Genomic DNA, 23,024 nt, shown 5'->3' with positions numbered 1-23,024 from the left:
GTTTATTCCCAAAGCAGCAAGCACAGCCAGCCAGAAATAGATATTTACTTGCAAAGGGATTCTGTGCAGAACATAAAAGGTGTATATGGTAGACAAGCCAGGTTTCTGGATTGGCAGGTGGGCAAAATCTGAATTAAAAATCTGTAAATCTGTAAGGCATTTGTAACTCAATACCATAAGCAGTACTAAACAAAGTGGCTACATGTGGGAGTTACTCATGTGTCCAGTGACGCCAAGTAAAACTTAAACCCCAAAGGTTGGCCTCATAAAACTGACTGTCCTTTGAAGTGGGGGACGGAAGCATTCCCCTTGAATTCAAACCCACTGCACGCAATCCCAACCACCATGTCCAACCAGTCGCTTCCTCTTCTGCAATTAACTTTGTTCTCTGCTGTTCAAACACAACTTCACTCGTGTTCCATCAACATTCACCATGTGGGAGGAGCAGATATTCTTGTCAAACCCCCCCCCCCAAAGATAGAAAGAAAAAAAAGAACAAAATGCAGAGGAAAATTGCATCTTCCCACAGACCCACCAGACACAGGGACGATGGTTGCAGTACGGACACACAACTGCACAACTGCAACAAGCGCCTTCCCCTGACCTCCAATCCTTACTCCTGGATGTGAGAAGACCCACAGCGGCCAACTGGAAGGCTCAATCAAATGCATTTCACCAAGTGTGCTTTGGAAGCTGCGATTTCACCCTGATTCAGTACCATCCTATCTGGCAACACTGGACAACAACAATACTGCATGATTTATTTAATACTAGGTCACACCCACTCACTCCCACACACACCCACACACATACCCACACCAATTCCTGTTCACATTACAAAAGGAAGGGGGGCATATCTTGCCAAAAACTGACACAAAGAGGACTAACAAACGTTACAAAAATATTACACTTTGCAAATAATTTATCCGTCCAACACTTTCAGCTTGGTGAGTGGTGAGTGAAAGAGGAGATGGAAAGGCTTGGGGGAACGTCAGGGACGCACAGAGAGAAGCTGGTGGCCATCTCTGGCAGACATGTGACATTGGTCAATTTACTGCATATTTTGCTTTAACATCATCTGCTTCAAGAGATGCCACCATTTGCTTTTCACATTATAAACAAAGCTCTACTTAAAACTATTCACATATTCAAGTTTAAGTGTTTTTTTTTTAAATTTATTTTCCAAATCACTATTTTTTGACTAAACTGTTTCAACTCTCTGAACTGTTACAATGAAGCGGGGCTCTCTCTCCACTCCCACGATTTAAGGCCTTCAATGTCTGTCAGTAGTTGAGACAGTTTTGGGGGACGGAGACGGGGAGAGGGGAAGGACAGCAGTACACAGACACCCCCTAACCATTTCCCTTTTCTCGCATCTACACAATGCTTCCCTAAAAACGTTTTCCCCCATATATAAATGCAGCTCAATTACAAAATAAAATATACATTTGCAAATATAAAGCATGAGATGAAGATTGAAATGAACATCACAAAACAAAAAAGGGGGGGAAAGAACACAAATATTGCAATATGTGCTTTGTAACTGCGAAACAAAACAAAACAAAAAACCACAAAAGAGGTAGCTTTCAGAATAATACAACCCCCTTTACACCAAGCGGGTCATTAAAAACAAAATACCAATTTTGGTAACAATAATGCACAAAAATAATAATAATAAGGCTGACACGGAAACCAGAGTCGACGGCGCTTTTGCGGCTGCTCTGCGGCACTTTGGCGCTTCATCCAAACACTCTCTCCTCGGGCTCCTCAATGCAGCCTTTTCAACAATCAACCCAAAACATGTTCCCCCAAAAGCAAAAACAAATAAGCTCATGAGGTCACAAGAAACCGAGGTAATTTCAAGTACAATGTGCTAAATGCGGAAATCATCATTAAAAACAAAAAAACATTCAGAACACTGAGACAAAGGAAAGCCATCTTGACGGTGCACCCCTCCACAAGCAGAGGACTGGGCAGAACGACCAGGCAGCTCGCGTGCTTCACAAACCTGGGGGGAGGAAGCAACACACGCGTAGGGAAGAGTTGGCCAACTGTCAGGACTAGAGGGACAAGGAGGAATACATGTGGCTTGGACTAGTGTCCAGGATGAGCTGGAAGATTTTGGGGTGGGGGAGAGAGAGAGAAAGAGAGAGAGAAAGAGAGATCCCTCCACACTGGCTCCAGAAGAGAAGGAGGAGACTGTTAGAAAAATGCATACACGGTGCAGTCTCTGGTCTCTTTCCCACTCCCGGATGAAGCAGTGGGCCAAATTCCTCCAATTAACAAGTACTTTTCGCCTGGCCTGTTGAAGCAGAGAAATCTAGTTGCTGACTCCTGAGCAGCCACGGAAACAACACAAACGGAAGGAGAACCCAGCACTTCCTGGTCTCTGGCCTGGGTGGGCCAGAGCTGCCTGTCTTGGCACCTTGACTGCTACCCGCATGTGATATGGTTTGGGGTCTGGCCTTGGGGGCCAAGAGGAGATGCACTGTGGACCTCTGCAGGGCAGTGCATGCGTGTGCGTGTAATGCACCTTCAGCCCTAGGATGGATGCCTCACACATGTGTGCCAGTGTGTTCAGAATGCAAATAGTCCTGCGCATTGCAGCATGCCACCACCTCAGCTCAGCACATCTCAACACACAGCCGGTCCCTTGTTATTGTAACCACAAAAACGTGTCCTGTAGCCACAGGCCAGGACATTCAAACCGTCTTCGTGAGTCAGTGGCCGTCAGTCACCCTGATCCAGATTCAGTTGCCCGGTCAGGATTGCACTGCCCTCCTCTTGTTGGGGGAGTTTGGCACCCAGAAAGGAATGTGAGCAGGAATCTCACCCTCCCAGGGAAATAAACGGGGAAGCTTTTGCAAGTGGGGTTCTCCAGCAGTGGGTGGAGGCCCCATGTATAGCGGACCACCGGACAGGGCCCACAGGTCTAAAAACCTCACCCCTTGCTATACCTGCTGGGAAGCCCTGCACAGCTGCTCTGATTTGAAACCCCTTTTCCGAGATAGCTGACCAATACTACGAACAAATGTGCAAAGTGACACCGTCCCTAACTGGTTTCTCTCACACACGTCCTGTTCCCACCTTTGCTATTAAAAAAAATGCATAGAAGGGTCTTTGGTTGGGAGAAAAGGTTGACACCTAGAAGGAATGTCTACAGGTGAGTTGCATGTTCTTGTAAGCACAGGTTGCCCTTTTTCCTGCTCTTGGGCAAGTGGGGGACCAATTTTCCCCTCAGTCAGGCAACTGCAGTGCAAGCTTTAGCCCAAACCCAGAAGCATGGGAAGTGACATCTACGGGCCAAAGCAGGCTCCCCCCACACTGAGGGTGTGTGCAGTCCCTATGCCTGGCCAAGGACAGCTCAAAGATATTTTGTGCTTCTCCCTCCCACTCCTACTGGCTGCACTACGGCCCTGGAAGCACAGCTCAAGACCACTGCAAAGCTGTAGCCCACCAGGGTTGTGTGTTCTGTAAGCAACCTGAAAATTCTGCCCTAGCATCCTCCATGGCACGACAACATCTGCCAACCCACTCCTCTCTGCTCAACGGCAGTCCCACTGCCTAAATGGGGCAGCTAGCCAAGCTTGGGACCAGCCTAAGAGGACAGGTGGGGAAGCCGAGGTGCTCAGGCACTGGGTGACTAACGGGTATGGGGGGCACCAAAATGGACATGCCCGACACCCAAAAGGAATGCCTGTGGACAGCCACTTCCGGAGACGGCTTCCCCTGTAAAATGGAGCACTCCTTTCCTTGCCCTCTCTAAAAGAGGACCTTCAACACCTTCACAACACAACATTCCTCATCATTTCTTGGTTGGGCATGACAATGAGACAGGATGGAAAACTAGCCCCACAGGTGGAACCTTGAGTGACATCCGACAACCCTCCTGGGAAGCATCACAGACCCTCCCACACAAGGGGACACAAAAATCAAGTGGGGCCGCTTAAGCCACGGGCCAAGGCTGGACTCGGGTTTCTCCACCTTCCCTTCCCTTCTCCCCACTGCACCAGCAAGCCAGAAAGAAGACTACTAAACCCTAGGGGGACAGAAAGCAGACAGGGAAAAGGAGAAGAGAAAAGGGAAAGCAGAGAGGTGGCGGGGCAAGGTCGATTCAGGGTTTTGCCCAGTCCGTCATCCCTCCGTCCCTCCTCTTGTCCCTTCCTTTAGACATAGCAAAGGTACAGATAGGTCTTCTCTATCCTCCAGTCGGTGGGGATCTCCTCCGGCTTGTGGCCCTTCATGTGTTTCTGCATGGCGGAAAGGCTGGGGCAGTACTCCAGGCAGATGGTGCACTGGTACGGCGATGCTCCGTTGTGGGTCCTGAGGTGCTTGATCATGGCGGAGTAATCTCGGGACCGCTGGTGGCACAGCTTGCACTCAAAGGGCTTCTCGCCTGGGGGGGGGGAAGGGAGGAGCAAAAGAGAGTCACTGGGGTGGGGGCGGAGGGTAGCAGCAAGCGTTATGGAGAACCAGGCGGCGGAGGGGTGGGTGGGCTCTACGTGGGTGCCTTCCCATAAAAAAGGAACAGGAGCATCCTAGAATGTGAACAAGGAGGAGATTGCCTTGGGCCACTAATCTTTATTAGTTTGGGTTTTAAAAATTTTTTTGAAAGAGCTTTACTCCACTTGTCTGAGTTTATATATGTACACACATGCACACACACACACACGCACACACACACACACCAGCCGATAGAGATCAGATCTGGAGAAAATGGCCACTTTGGCAATTGAACTCTATGGCATTGAAGTCCCTCCTCTCCCCAAACCCTGCCCTCCTCAGGTTCCATCCCCCAAACCTCCTTCTGCTGGCAAAGAGGCACTGGGCAACCCTATCTAGACTCCCCTTCAGATGCTGTGCTGATTTTCAGTTTGCAGGGAACTGTTGTAGTTGTGAATTTCCTGCATTGTGCAGGGGGTTGGACTAGATGACCCTGGTGGTCCCTTCCAACTCTATGATTCTATGATTGTTAAGAGGGAATTCAGACAATGCAATCCCTCCCCTGTACTCTGTGGTGGGCCAATCCATTCTGGCCCTTCTTCTGCCTCCGCCCTCTGCCAGCTCTTTCCCACCTCCCTCTCTAGTCTCTTCTGAGTATTATGTTTGCTACTGTACGTGGCAGCCACGGTTCGAAGCCTCAGGGCTCATTCCAGCGCCGTAATTAACTCCCTTGGCCTTCTCAATATTGAGACCCACTCTCTGCACAGACAGAGCGAATAATGAAGTAATGAACAGCAAAAGTGATCTTAATATCGACCGGCTATTTACAATACTTGTGTGGTTCGCCGGCTGCCAGCAAGAAACCAGGAGTGCCACGAAGGTGCTGTCACTCGCTCACAAAAACAAGCTGATTCCTCTCGGCGGCGTGGGGGATCTCAACGGCGGTATTAGGGTTGGGGCATTAAACCCCACACCGCTTTGGACCAAAGGCCGTGCCTGAAGAAGTGCCTCCACACATCAGAAATGGTTGTGGACTGGAGATCTGCTACTGAGACCAGCCCAAGGAGCCTCCCTGTCAGAAAAGCTGACACTAGGGTTGCCAAATGTGAGTTGGGAAATTCTTGGAGATTTGGGGGTGGGGCCTGGGCAGGGTTGCCAGGTCCCCTCTTACCTCCGGCAGGAGGCTTCTCCAGGCGGGGCTGGGGGGACTGATTTGCATGCGTGCGCTCCTGGAGCGATATTGCCCCTTCCAGAAGGGGCAATATCGTGCTGGGAATGCGCACTCAGGGGGAGGGGACAGCACTCCCCTTCCTGCTTCTGCCCACGGACCATCAGCTGGTCAGCAGGCAGCCCGGTTGATTGGCAAGCAATTGCCCGAGCAGTTAGCAACCCAAGTTTGGGGAGGGACCTTAGCTGGGTATATTGCCATTCAGTCCACCCTCCAAAGCAGCCATTTTCTCAAGGGGACCGGATGTCTGTAGTCTGGAGATGAGTTGCAATTCCGGGAGATCTCCAGGTTCCACCTAGAGGCTGGCAACCCCAGTTTGCCCCCAGGTTTTCAAACAGCCATCACTTATTGTTGCTTTTAGCAGCTCTTCCCCCTTGGCACCCCCAACCTGAAGGGGAGGTGGTACGGCTTGAGCCAGCAAAAGGGATGTGTGTGAGCTGAGCATGTGGGCACTCAAGGGTCTATATCTCGTCCAAAGGCTGCTGCTGCTGCTTTGAACTTTGCCAGGGCTGGTGGCTGGAGGTTCGGGGGAGGGCTGGTACCTGTGTGGACCCGGTAGTGGGTCTCCAGCTGATGCTTGAGGCTGAACTTCTTCCCGCAGCCGTTGCATTCGTAGGGCTTCTCTCCAGTGTGGATACGTTTGTGGCCTTTCAAAGTGCTCTCGTCCCGGAAGCAGCTGCCACAGAATTCGCACTCGTATGGGTGGTCTCCTGCAACCAAGAGGGGAAGTTAGAGTGGACAGGCAGGTGGCTTACAGAATGGTGCAAGGGGTGGAGAAAGTGGACATGGACAACCTTTTCTCCCTCTCCCAAAATACTAGAAGTCAAGGGCATCCAGTGAAAGTTGATTCAGGATGAGCAGTAGATTCAGAATGGACAAAAGGTTCAGTTCAGTTCATTTCTTTATAGTCATTTGACCAGCAGAATGGACAAAAGGAAATACTTCTTTAAACATTGAGTGATTAAAATGTGGAATTTGCTGCCAGAGGATGTAATGAAGGCTGCAGGAAAAGGGTCGTGGGACGCTCAGCAGAGTGAGGCGTGGCTGACGGCAACAGCTGCTGTGGTGGAGACAGGGGTGTGTGTATAAAGTGCCGTCAAGTCGCAGCCGACTTATGGCGACCCCTTTTGAGGTTTTAATGGCAAGAGACTAACAGAGGTGTTTTGCCAGTGCCTTCCTCTGCACAGCAACCCTGGTCTTCCTTGGTGGTCTCCCATCCAAATACTAACCAGGGGTGACCCTGCTTAGCTTCTGAGATCTGGCGAGATCAGGCTAGCCTGGGCCATCCAGGTCAGGGCGGAGACAGGTAGGGGACCCTATTACAGGAAGGTCATCCCCAGCATGCTGCTAACAAGAGTGAGGCCCATGAAGGTGACAGGGGAGAGACCCGTCATCCTTCTCCAATGTGTCTCTTAGTTTCTCACTAAGGGCAGCATGGCCCTTCTTTGTACGGGACTACTGTAAGTGAAAAAGGAAAAGAAATGTGGATGTCCCTGTGCATAAATTCCATATCATATTCTCCTCACTGTCAAGACAACAGAGAAAGCCACACAGCCCTGAGCTGAGGAACTCACTTTGTCATCCCTCAAGTTCTAAGATGGTCAAAGTAAGCCTGCTTCAGATGACTGGAAGGGGTGGAGAGAGATGTACCGGCATTCAGGATGCTGCACTGGTTAGTGTTGGAGTACAACTGGGGAAAACCAGGTTCTACTCACTCTGTGACCATGAAGCCCTCTGGGTGACCTTGGGTCAGGCACTTTCTCTCTGTCTCTTCTACTTCACAGGGTTATTGTGAATATAACATTAAGAAGAAGAGTTGATTTTTATACCCCAATTTTCTCTATCTTTAAGGATTCTCAAAGCGGCTTACAGTCGCCTTCCCTTCCTCTCCCCACAACAGAAACCTTGTGAGGTAGGTGGGACTGAGAGAGTTCGGAGAGAACTGTGACTAGCCCAAGGTCGCCCAGCAGGCTTCATAAGGAGGAGTGGGAAACTGAACCCGGTTCAGTACGCCACTCTTAACCACTCCACAAAGAGACATACTTTCTTTTGTAAATGAAAGCTGAGAGGTCGGAGAACCTAGCATACCGTTCACTATAATGTTATAATACTATAATGACATGTCAACTTCCATTTTTAAAAGGCCTCTGGTGGTGATGGGAAAATGGCTGCTGTGGAGGGTTGGGGCAGGAAAAATAGTGCCAATTTGGGTGAGTCACAAAGATCAGGACTTTCCTGTCCATAAGGGCGCCACCCTGACTTTGCAGGGATCTTTCCCAAAACATCACAACAAATCAGATTTGGGAAAGACCACAGGAAAGATGAAGAGAACCTGAGAGGTGAACCCCCCACTTCCTAAAGCATCCAAGGCAGGGCAACAACCTCTGTGTAAATGACCCATGATTAGAAAGGATTTCCTCCCAGGCTAATGCCCCCCCCCCCAACTTGGATAGGTTACGTTTCCCTGTGCCAGTGTACAGCTTGACTCATTTTCTCAAGCTTTCAGAAGCTTTTCTGCTCTGTAATCCTCTTTGACTGGTGCAACTTACCACTCTCTGCTTGTGGGTTAAATAACTGAGTTAATTAGGAAACAGCTTATGCAAGGACACAGGGTTCTGTCACATTTATTTTCATTACTGAAACCATAAGCCATTATGGAAAAGGATATCCAGTACTGGAAATGCATGCATCGTGTTCTTGTGACCTCCTGCTGGCCACGTGGGATTTAGGGAAAAGAGATATGGGTGGTAGAAATTCACCTACTAAGAAGAAAGAACGTTGGATACTCACTAAACATAAGAACATAAGAAAAGCCCTGCTGGATCAGACCCAGGCCCATCAAGTCCAACAGTCTGTTCACACAATTGCCAACCAGGTGCCTCTAGGAAGCCCCCAAACAAGACAACTGCAGCAGCACCATCCTGCCTGTGTTCCACCACACCCAAAATAATAGGCATGCTCCTCTGATACTAGAGAGGATAGGTCTACATCATGACTAGTAGCCATTTTGACTAGTAGCCATGAATAGCCCTCTCCTCCATAAGAACATAAGGAAAGTGACACATTCAAAGCATGTTCAATAACAGCTGTCATTTTATCCCCTCTTATTATCCCCATAAATTATCTAGGGCCCAAATGAAGTGTGGGATGGAAAAAAATGACGGGGCCTCTTCTATTGTGGCACCCCATTCAGGGAACCCCACTCCCAAGGGAAATCCTCCTTGGCACCTGTACAGTTGCACAAAGCAAGTCCCCTCGCATTCCCCCTTTCCTGGTCTCCCCCATCCATTGGCAAAATGGCGTGGCTCTTTAGTTCTATGTCCACATTTTAAGTTTTTATTCTTTCCCAGGATTTTGTTCTTTCGATTGTCGGCTGCTTTGGATCCCGTGGTGGCGGAAAGGTAGCACAGATTTTTATTTTTGTACATAATCAAGGTAATAAATTTTGCAGCACCGTGGCTTGTTCTGACTGAAGTCTCTACTGCCTCCATTTGGAAATTAAGTACTTTGGCAGGCTGGGGGCCAGATCCACTGAGGAATTCTCATTGATATGAAAGGGAACGGCATTCACCTGTACCTTCTCTTTACTTCAATGGGAACTATGCTGCAGAACTTCCTGGTGCATTATACCCCTTTTCCTCTTCTGGGGGGGAGGGGGAGGAGCAGAGGGGTCAGTCACTAAAAAGCTCCACCTTGATCCCCCCCGGGGGGGGGTAAATGAATCGTTTTGCCCTCCCGGCTCCAAACCCTCAGGATTCCTTCCTTCCTAAGGAAGGGAATAGGTGAGCCCCCCCCCCACTCCTCCTTATTTATTACAGAAGCCAGCGCAAGGACAATAAAGATAGATTGATCGCCCCAGACTTTGTTCATGAATATTTAAATATCGCTGATTTGTCTTGTCAGTGTAATTACAATTTTCTCTGGGCCTGCGTATCCGCCGACCACAAGTTTATGGTAAAGAATGGGCCACCGTATTTCACTTGCCCCGTTGCAGATGTGCGGAGCCACCAAGCGTGTAATGCTCCTCGCATTTCATACATTTTCCTCAGCTGCTGAAGGCTTAAGTCATCCACAATGACCTACGCTTTTTCATTATCTCCATGTCAAACCCAACTCGTGCCTGAGCATAAATTGTCCTCCTCGTTATAGACTCGCCGGCTGCCGCCTCCACTTCCTCTTTACAATGATATTTTACTCTCTCTGGCTTATTTGTCTCCCCCTGCCCCCCCCCAACCTCATAGCACCCTCCTCTCCTAAATTAGGACCCTCACCTCATCAATTCCGATGCTGCAGCAGAGTTCTGCCTGCGTCGCTGAGTTGTTTTTTAAAAGCCGTGCACGCAACAAGACCCAGTGCGGCATTTTTGGAACTCAGGGACATGTGCAGCTATCTCATTTCAAGGCAGGACATTGGTCCAGCAGCTCCCCAGGGCCTCAAGCAGACAAGCGCTTCCTCCATAATCTCCTGTGTGGAGAGGCCGTGGCTCAGTGGCAGAGCATCTGCTCGACATGCAGAAGGTCCCAGGTTCAATCCCCAGCAACTCTAGGTAATAAGTGAAAAACCTCCAACTGAGACCCGGGGGTCGCCATAAGGTGGCTGCATGACTTGATGGCACTTTACACGCACACAAGCCTGATCTTAAATAGGGAACTGTGATTCAGTAGTAGAGCATCTGCCTGGGGTGCAAAAGTCCCAGGTTCAATCCCCAGCATCTCTGGTTAAAGGATCTGGCAGCAGGTGATGTGAAAGACCTCTGCATGAGACCTTGGAGAGCTGCTGCCAGTCTGAGTAGACAATACTGACTTTGATGGACCAAGGGTCTGATCCAGTATAAGGCAGCTTCATGTGTTCATGTTCACCCAAATCCCTGAACTGGAGCTGCTGGGGACTGAACCTGGGACCTGCTGCATGCCAAGCAGATGCTCTTCCACGGAGCCACAGCCCTTCTCAAGATGAAGGTGCCATGTGCTGTGTTACGCCATTGGTCTGACGGCTCAGTCTTATCTCCTGAGACCAGAAGCAGCTCTCCAGAGCACCCACTAAAGAATGAGGGCCTTTGAGATGCTGAGGGACTTCGGGATGTTCAATCTGGAGAAGAGGAGGCTGAGGGGGGACAGGCTTGCTCTCTTTAAGTATCTGAAGGGCTGTCACCTAGAGGAGGACAGGGAGCTGTTCCTGTTGGCAGCAGAGGATAGGACTCGCAAGAATGGGTTTAAATTGCAGGTGGAAAGGTACCAGCTGTATATTTGAATTTTTTTCTTTTTACAGTAAGAGTTGTTCAGCAGTGGAATCAGCTGCCCAGGGATGTGGTAAGCTCCCCCTGCCTTGAGTAGGGGGTTGGTCTAGATGGCCTGTATGGCCCCTTCCAACTCTATGATTCTATGACTCTATTCAATGAGGGCAGCTGAGACCCAGTTAGCAGTACCAGCAACCGGGGTTGTAAACCGACATGTTTCAAAATGCCAGCAACACACTCCCACCCACCCATGCCCCATCTATTTCTTTCTTTCTTTCTTTCTTTCTTTCTTTCTTTCTTTCTTTCTTTCTTTCTTTCTTTCTTTCTTTCTTTCTTTCTTTCTTTCTTTCTTTCTTTCTTTCTTTCTTTCTTTCTTTCTTTCTTTCTTTCTTTCTTTCCTGCCTCTTCGGAGTCCTGCTCAAGGTGGCTTACAATTTTTTTAAAAAACATACTAAAACACATGGGTACCCTCCGGTACCCAACCCCACACTGCCTTCTGCTGTTTTAGTATTTTAGCAAATTTTAGTATTTTAGCGAATTTTTTGAGAACAAACGAAACATGAATCTTAGCAGGGATCAGCTTCATCATGCGCGTCCCCAGGTGTCAGTTTTCCCCGTGACTCTCTGTGGGTTTTTTTTAAAAAAATGTTATTTAGCTCCTTTCTTGTTGTCTAGAAAACGTGAGTTTGAAACCCGGAAGCCTTTCGCACAATATCTTGGCAAAGTTAACGATCAACCTGATCACGTCGAATGAGCCAAAATCTAGATCGTTAGAAAGTCCGGTCAATGATGCCGGCTTTATAATCTGTACAGAGGGAGCAAACTGTAGCGATATCGCAGTGCCCCGCATGCTAAGACGGACGCCAGACATCACTCACACACACACACACACGCATACAATCCAATTTATCGCATGTTGATTAACGTTGTGGAGCGTCTTAATGAGGTTGACATTAAGTCTGGGACTAACGGGACTAATTAGAGCCCCCTCTGGCCAATCGGCTGCACCTGTGACCCAGCCACCGTATTGTTACCTGTTTGTTCCTTAGCAGGCGGGCTGGCCAATCGGGGGCCCCCGTAAACCGCCTGGCCGGCCGGCACAGCTTCAGGCTTTCTTCTCTAGCCGGCCGAGTAAATCAGGGATCTGTCACTGCTGGGAGCTCGGCTGGCCCATTTACCAAACGCAGCTGCGGATGCTAAACACGCAGCGCTGGAGGCAAACGGAGCCGGAGAGGATGGAATATTAATGAGGCGAGGCGGAGAGAGTGCGCCATGCAAGAGCATAGAGCCCCACCAAGGCTGGAGGGCTGCTGAAGAGAGAGGGGCTGGCTTGCCGACACCCTTGTGGGTCTCTCTGGAAGCAGCAGCAAGTTAAGTAAAAGCCCCATATCTCACAAGACATCTTGGGTTTTTTTGCTGCTGCAGGCTGAGCCACATGTTTTGCTTCCATCTTTGTTTGTTTGTTTGCCCTCAAGTCACAACTGGCTCATGGTGACCCCAACTACGGGGTGTTCTATGCAAGAGATGAACAGAGGTGGTTTGCCGTTGCCTGCCTCCAAGTAGTGTGGTGTAGTGGTTAAGAGCGGTGGTTTGGAGTGGTGGAGTCTGATCTGGAGAACCGGGTTTGATTCCCCACTCCTCCACACAAAGCCTCCTCCTCCTCCTCCTCCTTCTCCCATCCACATACTAACCAGGGCCTGCTGTGACCTAACAGCACTTTCCACCACCATGAGCCCATATGTACACCACACAGGGAACCCTCTCATTCTGGCCCAAATTCTCAGAAGTGCATACGTGATATCGTTTAAAAGCGGGCAACCCCAGGATTCCCCCAGAATGCAAGTAGCCCTACTTACTCTCTGTGGGGCACAGAAGCCCCTTCGGGTAAGCCCCCTCTGTCTCTCTGCCGCAACTTACCCGTATGGGAGCGCAGGTGCCTCTTGAGTGCCGTGTGGCTGGGGAAGGTGCGGTTGCACTCGCTGCAGATGTAGCTGCGCACCCCTGCATGGACTTCCATGTGCTGCTGGAGAGCAGTTTGAGTCTGGAACCGTTTCCCGCAGAGGAGGCAGAAGACGGCCATGTCAGAGCCTGGGAAGAGGACAAGGAGGAAGGAAAGTGCTCATCAACAATCTGGATCACCATTTCTGGGACACGCTTCCCACCCCGCAACAAGCCAGTCTGCTCCAGTCTGGTTGCCAGGATTGCATTCCTCAAAACCTCCCCCTGCTTTCTGTGATACTGTGGACCACCAAAAAAAAACCAAATCAGTGGGTACTAGATCAAATCAAGACTGAATTGTCCCTAGAAGCTACAATGACTGAACTGAGGCTATTGTACTTTGGTCGCATTATGAGAAGACAAGAGTCACTGGAAAAGACAATCCTGCTAGGAAAAGTGGAAGGCAGCAGGAAAACAAGAGATGGATTGTCTCTATAAAGGAAGCCACGGCCCTCAGTTTGCAAGACCTGAGCAAGGCTGTTAAGGATAGGACGTTTTGGAGGACATTGATTCATAGGGTCGCTGTAAGTTGGAAATGTCTTGACAGCACTCACACACACAGAGAGACTAGCTACACCCCTCTGATCACAGCCAACCTTAGCCAGCAGCTTAGATCAATCTCCTCTCTTCCATTTTATCCTCACAACACAACAACATTCAAACCTGAGTTTCCCAGATTCTAGTTCAACACTTTAACCACTACATCACACTGGCACTCTGAGGGATATTTTTGCAGTCTAGACGACAAGAAACCTACTTAGATCAAAACAAAAGAAAATAAAGATAAAGAAAAGAAATGAATCAAGGGTGGGTGTTTTTTCTTTTTCTTTCTTTCTTTCTTTCTTTCTTTCTTTCTTTCTTTCTTTCTTTCTTTCTTTCTTTCTTTCTTTCTTTCTTTCTCTTTCCTTCCTTCCTTCCTTCCTTCCTTCCTTCCTTCCTTCCTTCCTTCCTTCCTTCCTTCCTTCCTTCCTTTTTTGGATTTTCTGCCCTCTTACAGAATATTGAACACAAGAACAGTCCTGCATAGTACTGTGGCCCTCCCTCTGTCTATCAGAAGTTTTTTTTAAAAAAAACCCATATAAATTACAAATATTTGGATCATAGGATCTGGATTTTTGCAAAGCCTATTCAGGTTTGCCTAGGGCAAGGTAGCCTCACAATTGGAAGGACACCTTCCTTCATACCATTCGTTCATGCAGCAACATTGAGACAGTTACATCAAAAGCTGTTATCAAAGTGCATATTAGCAAAAACATCTTCTCTAATGAAACCTGATTAAACTAGTTAGGAAGCAAATTAAAATAAAATAATAAAATAAAAAGGCAGATTAAAAAGAGAGGGGAAGCAGCGATAGGACGTGTCTGCAGCAACGTTGACATTTCATCAGTTGAAATTGGGAAGAGAATGCTTTCCCTAATGCGTTTTTGCAATATCCATCTGCGAGAGGTAATTTTGAAGGAATAAAATTAAAAATATTAACGATCGCTCTAAAAACTGCCTTATTGCAGGTTGCAGAGAAAGGCTCCCATTTTATCTGATGGCCAGCAATAACTGCTAAGCATTTCGTATTATAACAGTGAGCTGGAAATGTTGGAACTTTCAGAAACAGCCTCACAAGAGGAGAGTTTGGTTCTAGGCAGGGGCTACTTTTTAAAGACACGATTACGGAGGTGGAAGATGCTTGGGCCCCCAGCAACCATGGACTCCAAAGCTCTTTCCTCCCAAAAAGGTCAAAACCCCTTCTGCTTCACCATTCCCCTGAAACTTTCCTTTATTAACAATAAGCTCCTTCGACCAGAGGGCCTGAGGTGTACAATAAAATCACAGTCACACTGCTCTGAAACAGACTTTTGGAGAACCTCCAGAGGAGGTTCCCACAGCCATAGAGATTCAAAACCACCGTCTGCTTCACCACTTGCCTGAAACTTTCCTTTATTAACAATAAGCTCCTGGTGGGGCCTGGAGATCTTCCGGAATTACAACTGACCCCCAGATTGCAGAGATCAGTTCCATGGGATAAAATGGCTACTTTGGAAGGTGGACTCTATGGCATCACATTCCTTCGGAGGCCTCTGTTCTCCCCACACTTTGCCTTCTCCAGACTCCACCACCAAATATCCTAGAATTTCCCAACCTGGATTTGGCAACCCTAATGTTGTACCTGGAGCCCAGAACAAGCTTTGGTTTAAGGTACACCTGCCCCTTGATGTCAGGCCTGTGTCTCAGTTTCGCTTTTCCACCAACTTGCTCCCAAGGATTGTTTTGCATTCTTGGACTCTTTGAAGTAGACAGTACTCCGTGAGAACGGAGGCATCTCTAGACTGTTTTGAAATAGTAATCTCATGAGCCTGTCCTGGGCTGCTGAATGCTGAATGCTTTTTTCTATGCTTTTATATAGTCAAGTGTATCCCAGTGCCCTCCATTGCTTCTTAGATCCTGTATGCTCTGCTTACCTATGCTGCCAGTAAACCATCCTCCTTGGACCAGTGTGTCTCCTGTCGTGGTTATTGGTTCTGAATAGGGCAAGTGCTGACATTTGCCTAACTCAAGTAAACTCTTGTGGCTTTACATGTGGTCTTAGAAAGCTCCCCTCCTTGTCTAACAATCCAGACTCAACTGCAGAAGTTCTCACAACTGGGAATTATGCGCAGCTGCTTTTTATACCAAGGGTTCATCTGAATGCCCAATTGTGTCCCTGTTCCTAACCCAAAGTACACCTTTCAGTCTGAACAGGAAGTGTTCTCCATGCTCATTGGCAGGCAAAGATGACTTCCGACACCTTACACATTGACAGTGCCAGCAAGGCCTGAACACACTCTCTCACAGCTGGGAAAAGAATATCCTACCCTTGGCCAAAAGAAGGAGTGCAAATGGCCAAACCACAGCTGGTTTTGTGGGCTGTGGCCCTGGCGGACAGAAAGCACTGAAGCTGGGGTTGCCACTGAATTTTGAGAAAAAAATTGGGGTTTTGTGCTCAAGAAGGATTTTGAGAGTAGTCAAAGGTTTCAAGTAAGATTACAAATAATTGTGCTGTGAATCTGATGGCACTTATGCATGATATTTTCTGCTTGCAACTTAGATTCGAGTTAAGGTTGCCAACTCTGAGTTAGGGGGGGAACCTTGGGGAGGGTGGGATTTGAGTAGGGGAGGAGCCTTGACGGGGTATAATGTTATAGATTCTACCCTCCAGAGCAGCCATTTACTTCAGGGGAACTGACCGCTATTATTTTGAGATCAGTTGTAATCCCAGGAGATCTCCAGGCCCCACCTGGAGGCTGGCGAGCTTAATTTGAGTCCAGCAGCACTTTAAAGACCAACAATATTTCCAGGGTATGAGCTTTCAAGAGTCAAAGCCCCCTTCATCAGATACAAGTCACAAAGGGATACTTGAGTCCTTATATCCCAGTAGGGTTGCCAGCTCTGGGTTGGGGAATTCCTGGAGATTTGTGGGTGGAGCCTGGGGACAGCAGGGTTTGGAGAGAGGAGGTACCTGAGCAGGGTCTAGGGCCATAGACTCCACCTTCTAAAGCAGCCATTTTCTCCAGGGGAACTGATTTCTGTCATCTGGAGATCAGCTGTAATTCCAGGCGATCTCCAGGTCCCACCTGGCAGTCAGAAGGTTGGGGGATGTTGCAAAAAAGGGACTCAGGATGCATAGGTACAATGCAGATTGTGATCAGCTTGATTACAACAGAGGAGAAACTGTTTGCAACATATAATTGGTTGTTCCCACTTGCAGATTTTTTGCAGTAGAGCCAAGAATGTATTTATTTAAAACATTTTAATACCACCTTTCCACCCAAATAGGGTCCCCCAAGGTGGCGAGTATGGGGCTTTAAAACATTTAATACATTAAAGTAGCATATAAAGTGTATATGCAAAATGTTTAACAATGCAATAATTGCATACAGATGTACAAACACCACCAGAATTAAGCCAGAGATCCCTCTCATCTCTGTGCCAAGGAAGAGACAGATTCGTGCACTTGAGGAAGTTACAAAGCCCCCTCCCTGTTTACACCTGTGCTTGCTTGCCTACAAATGAGATCTTTAAGAGGAACCAGGGAGTGCAGCAGGAGCAGAGCTCGCAGCTGGAGAACGTTGCAGGTGCCGTACCTTCCAGGAGGAAGGCTGTTATTACCCTGCATTCCAAACGCCGACTTAATCAAAGAGATGGACCTCTAAATATACACAGGCTTTTTTGGGTAACAAATTGCTAAACAGGAACATCTCAGTGACAGGAAGAAGCTGGAGAATCACAGAGAAGTTAGTAAGCCCCGAACGTTTCCAAGAGCGAGGTTGCCTTTTGTCTCCCTTCCTCTCAAAGGCAGGGGGAAATGCAAGGAAGGATTCAAGACCCTACTGATTTCAGAGGGCAGGTCGTGTTGGACCGCAGGAGAACAGCCAGATTGGAGTCTAGGAGCACCTTAGAGACCGGCAAGATTTTCGGGGAATCAGCTTTTGAGAGTCAAAGCTCGTATCTAATGAAGGGAGCTTTGATTCTCAAAGGATTATACGCCTTCAAATCTTGTTGCTTTCGAAGTTGCTCTTGGATTCGAATCTAGCTGTAGGACTAGGGTTGCCAACCTCCAGGTACTAGCTGGATATCTCCTGCTATTACAACTGATCTCCAGCCGATAGAGATCAATTCCTCTGGAGAAAATGGCCACTTTGGAATCTGGACTCTATGGCATTGAAGTCCCTCCCCTTCCCAAACCCCACCCTCCTCAGGCTCTGCCCCCAAAACCTCCCACCGGAGGTGAAGAGGGACCTGGAAACCCTATGTAAGATCCTACTAGTGATACTCATTTACTTTGCAAGCAACTGAACTGTGAGGTATGGCACTGGTTAAAAGGAAGGCCGGACCAGATTTTGATTTTTGTATCAAGCATCTTAGTACAAGCTGAGCACAGGTGGGTGGCACGTGCACCAGCTGGGCTGTGGGCGGGCAGCTGCGCCCATGCTGTGGCATGGCAGCGCTCTTTCTCCCAAAGCCCATGCTCCCCATGCCCGCACTGGTGCCCTCCCTCTCCTTGCAACCGGGGCAAGTGCCCCTGCCAGACCCTTCCAAGATCCGGCCCTGCCCCCTTCTCCTCACCCCATCCCAATGAATGCATTAAGTCTAAGGTTGCCAACCTCCAGGTGGTAGCTGGAGATCTCCCGCTATTACAACTGATCTCCAGGCGACAGAGATCACTTCACTAGGAGAAAATGGCCGTTGTGAGAGGTGGGCTCTATGGCATTATACCCCGATGAAATCCCTCCCCTCCCCAAACCCCACCCTCCTCAAACTACACCCCAAAAACCTCCAGGTATTTCCTAGGCTGGAGCTGGCAACCCTAAGTATGTCCAAACCACGAACACTGAGGCTCTGAGACACCCCCAACACTGCTGTTCTGTTCTTAGGAAGAGTTTTCATTAATGCAAACGACTTCCCTGCACCCAGGCAGCCGTGGGTGCATTTGCTCAAAGCTCCTTTTTCATTCAAGAATGCGCCTGCCTGCTCTCCAATATAAAACCCTGCAGCACGCCAGCTCCGTGGGAGACGGGTTTCTGTCTGCATCTTAAGAGGATGCAAAAGAAGTTGAGTTGACAGCAGCGCGCACAGTACAGCCCCTGCTTCCGACATTCGCTTTATCTCCCTGATTCGTCGCTGGCACTCTCTCATCCCTGCCTCTTTGGGCGGCCCTGCAACGCCCCTGCCAAGTGGCTCACTTTGGACCTAAGCCCGGCTGCTTTTCGCCTTGTGTTGATGCACTCATGTTCCAGTATGCATACATTGTTGTTGTTATTATTAACTTCCTTTATAGCCTGACTTTCTCAAAGAGACACACGGAAGATCACATTATATGTGCCATTTGTGTTCCAGGATGCAAAAAAGGCCTCACATTAGAGACACAGAGAGAGTTCTATCAGGAGCCACTGTTGGTCCTGGAAGACGGGTGATGTAGAGTTGCCAGTCTCCAGGTGGGGCCTAGAGATCTCCTGGATTTACAACTGATCTCCAGATGACAGAGATCAGTTTCCCTGAAGAAAATGGCTACTTTGGAGGGTGGACTGTATGGCATGATACATAGAATCATAGAGTTGGAAGGGACCACCAGGGTCATCTAGTCTAACCCCCTGCACAGTGCAGGAAATTCACAACTACCTCCCCCACACACACCCAGTGCCCCCTACTCCATGCCTAGAAAATACCCAAGATGCCCTCCCTCTCATGAACTGCCTAAGGTCATAGAATCAGCATTGCTGACAGATGGCCATCTAGCCTCTGCTTTAAAACCTCCAGGGAAGGAGAGCCCACCACCTCCTGAGGAAGCCTGTTCCACTGAAAAACTGCTCTATTAGAAAACTCTTCCTAAAGATGGAAACACTTTTGATTTAATTTCAACTCGCTGGTTCTGGTAAGACCTTCTGGTCCGACCCCACTAAGGTCCCTCCCCAAACCCCACCTTCCTCAGGCTCCACCTCTCAAATCTCCAAGAATTTCCCAACCCAGAATTGGAAACCCTTTGCAAAGTCAGAAAAGCAATGCAAGATTTTTATCTGCAGAGGAGACCCGTGAAACTCAAACAGCCAGGAAGCCTTCGACTGGTCCCGTGAAACCCGGCAAGTCCTTTCTCTCTCTCTCTCCCCAAAGTTGCCTCCTTTGATTCCAAAGGGAAGAGACGAACAGATTATGTGTTTTGTTTAAAGGTAAAGATAATCTCAGAGTGTTCCTTTGCTTAAGAAGAGAAATACAACTTTGCTGCCTCTCCTCCTCCTTTCAATTTATATCCCACCACAGGCTTCAAAAAAGCCTTCGGGTGGCTTAGGAAGGAGCAGACACAAATGCATTTCATTAGACGACACCTCCACCTACAGTAAACACATTTGTCAGCTCGCGCGCACATTAAGCTGCGTTTTCTCTCCCCCCTCCCCCCCTCCAGGAAGGATTTATTGGTACTTGGACCGTAAAAGTAACATGAATTGAGTTACTAATTTTGTCAATCACTTCAAGGGATGGGGGGTGGGTGGCGGGGAAGAAAAAGCAAAGTTCCCAAGGTTTTGGACCGCAAGCAGAATATTCAAACCGCAATGGAACTGGTTCCCAAATGATTCTGGCTCTTCCTCCCCACCCCCACCCCCCAACTGAAATAGGAGAGTCCATAATGCCGGCTCTGTAGAGACCCAAATATCCAAGAAAGGGGAACGCCACACGATCCTCTCTCTGATGGACCCCAAACCTGAATGGCAGGCAAAGGCAGCATTTGGGGAAGAAAGAGGCAAAGAATTAAAAACACACATTAAGAGGGGCTCTTAGTGTCAAGCTGAACCCCCCCCCATTGGCTTGCCAGTCAGGAGGGGGAAGAAAGCCCCACCACACACAACCAATGGCGAGCCACAGCATTGCTCCCCAATCCCACCCCCGCGCCCTGAAACAAAAGTGTCCGCACCCACAAAAGGAGTAAATCCCACGAGGTATGCAGCCCTCCAGTCTGTAACTTTCAAAATGACAGCAGGATGGGGGGCAAAGGTCAGGGGGTCTGAGCCCTCAGCCCCTTGGCCAGCTGTGGCGTGGAGGCCCCGGGCCAGCAGGACGCCTGCCCGGAGAAGTCGCCCGTAAGTAGCCCCCGCTGAGGCCGAGAATAAAGGTCGCCAGCGGGAGTGGGAGGCAGGACAAAGCCCCCAGGCCAGCGCGCAGGCCCGGAACAAATCCTTGGTGGCACCGCAGGGTCCTCATTTGTGAAACTAATTGGCCCCCCCAACTAAAAAAAAATGGCCTAGACTCGGCGCAGTGGCCAGAAGTGCTGGAGAGCCAGCATGGTGTAGTGGTTAAGAGTGGTGGTTTGGAGCAGTGGACTCTGATCTGGAGAACCGGGTTGGTTTCCCCACTCCTCCACATAAGGCCAGCTGGGTAGGGTTGCCAACCTCCAGGTACTAGCTGGAGATCTCCTGCTATTACAACTGATCTCCAGCCGATAGGTGAACTGATCTCTGTTGCCTGGAGATAAGTTATAATTCCAGGAGATGTCCAGGTCCCACCTGGAGGCTGGCAACCCTATTCTCAGAACCAGTAGTATCCTGGGCTGCGGTAATAGCATCCAAGCATGAACTACCTATACATGTTTCTCCTTCTAGTAGCAGCCCAGGTGCTACACGCAAGCAACCATTGCCTGATTTGGATGCCCCCACCCCAGTTTGGGCCCTAGAGGTGAAAAGTATCTACTCAGGAACGAAAGTAGCAAACAGAGAAGCAAAAAAACGGCAGAAGTGGCTGACCACAGACCATAGTTTTGCTGGTAAAATTCCATTATACTCCCAAGCAAAGAAATATTTGGGGGCTTTTTTGCTTGAAGTCGATGATGAACTCTTGGGCCTCCGTGTACTACTCACTGCCACAATCATTCATGTTTTGGTGACCTCTACATTAGACTACCCCAATGCATTTTAAATGGGACTGCCCTTGAAGACAACCTAGAAACATTACTCAGTCCAACAGGCCACTGCTCATTCATCATCAAGCACAAATTGGAGGGAGCGTGTGATACCCATGCTCTGTGGACTTCACTGACTACATGTTTTCTTCCAGACACAATTTAAGATGTGGTTTTTACCTTAAAAGTCCTCAGCAGTTTGGACTCAAGGTACCTACAGGAATGTCTGTTCCAGCCTGCACCTTCCCATTCTCTAAGACTGGCAGGTGAGGCCCTGCTGAAGACATAATCTTGCCTGGATGCAGGGACTGGTGTTCGGAAAAGCACCTGAATTCTTCTCAAATCCTGGGAACTTCTGCAGATGTCCTATTGTCAGATGTGGGGGGACACATGCTTTGTTTCACTAGGAGAAAAAGCTACAGTTTCTAGGCCTCCTGGAATGGGAAGAAGCCTGGGAGCCTGGAGAGGTGGGCTTTCCAGAAGACTGAGTGGTGTGAAAAGGACAAAAGGCGACATCATTTGGGAACAGCTTCTCCTGGCTACCCTTGCCCAACTTTGGCAGATGTTCAGCAGAGAGAGAGAGAGAGAGAGAGAGAGAGAGAGAGAGAGAGAGAGAGAGAGAGAGAGACTGAAGGGGGTGGCTGGCATTGCTCCAAGAAATAAAAAGCTTTTTTGTAAGCCAAAGCCATGTGGAGGTGACATGGGGGACTTGACCCAATTTATGGTGACTGCCAAGACTGTTTGTCTAGACTCTCTCCATCTTGCCAACTGCTGGCATGATGCCCTTCACGGCTGCATCCTCCAAGGCCAACGCTAGAACTGCCACGTGGCAGACAGGAGAGACCCATCCCTGTAGCAGCCTGAAGAGTTTTAAAAAAGAAAAGGAGCTCTGTGTAAGCCAGACAAGAAGTTTAAAGATGCATAGACGACATTTGGAAGACTCCTCAATATCCTTCCCAGATTGGAGGAATCTCAGGGTCATGAAAATGACTTTTACTGAATCAGACCCATCAAGGTGAGTACTATCTACTCAGACTGGTAGGAGCTCTCCAGGGACTCAGGCAGGGGTCTTTCCCATCACCTCCTGCCTGGTCCTTTTAACTGGAGATGCCGGGGACTGAACCCGGGACCTTCTGCATGCCAAGCTGATGCTCTACCACTGAACAATGGCCACAGATACAGTCAGTACAGCAAGAGTTACCCAAGGAACAGAGGATGCAGAATTATTATTTTTTAAACTATTCCCCAAATTTGAAAGTACAATTTTTAATTATTTTTGAGAATTCCTGTAGCACAATGAGGCTGAAGCAATTTTTACCTCATTTATGCAATTTTAATGCACCTGGGTGTTTTTTTTGTTTTTTTTTAAGTTCATTGTACTGGAACACCAGAAAAAACATTTTTTTGAGGGTGGGGGGAGATGTTACTGGCACAAAAAAGGCACATCTTCCAAAATAACTGCCAAAGTAACAAATTGTCAGCACTGCCAAATTTAGATTTGGTAATTTGAAATCTATTGGATTTCACTTAAACATGTTGAGATTCTCCTTGCAACGCTAAAAGGCCAAATATGGGGGTGGGGGTGGGGAAATTAATGCGAACAGGCCTCCTGTACTTTTTAAGTTGTTTAATTAATTCCGTTTGGAAAACTTCGATTGACACAGTGGAAATTTTCACCAGCTGTTCTCCCTAAAATGCATGGA

The 23,024-nt window shown here is 48.5% G+C and overlaps 1 protein-coding gene across 1 annotated transcript in view; it reads right to left on the bottom strand.

Annotated features, from left to right (window-relative positions):
* Window positions 1-4,114: 4,114 nt before the first annotated feature.
* ZBTB16 (zinc finger and BTB domain containing 16) overlaps window positions 4,115-23,024 on the bottom strand; it is a 156,570-nt gene continuing 137,660 nt past the window's right edge. Inside the window, exons 4-6 of the mRNA XM_056860246.1 lie at window positions 12,825-12,995; window positions 6,214-6,381; window positions 4,115-4,396 (exon numbers count right to left, since the gene is read on the bottom strand). Coding sequence (XP_056716224.1) covers window positions 4,167-4,396; window positions 6,214-6,381; window positions 12,825-12,995 — 569 coding nt within the window. The 3' untranslated portion in view covers window positions 4,115-4,166. The remainder of the gene's footprint in view (window positions 4,397-6,213; window positions 6,382-12,824; window positions 12,996-23,024) is intronic.

Source organism: Euleptes europaea, chromosome 14, assembly GCF_029931775.1.
Source record: "Euleptes europaea isolate rEulEur1 chromosome 14, rEulEur1.hap1, whole genome shotgun sequence".
Lineage (NCBI taxonomy): Eukaryota > Metazoa > Chordata > Lepidosauria > Squamata > Sphaerodactylidae > Euleptes > Euleptes europaea.
Note: the sequence above shows the minus strand (reverse complement) of the source record. Positions and strands in the feature narration are given on the sequence as shown.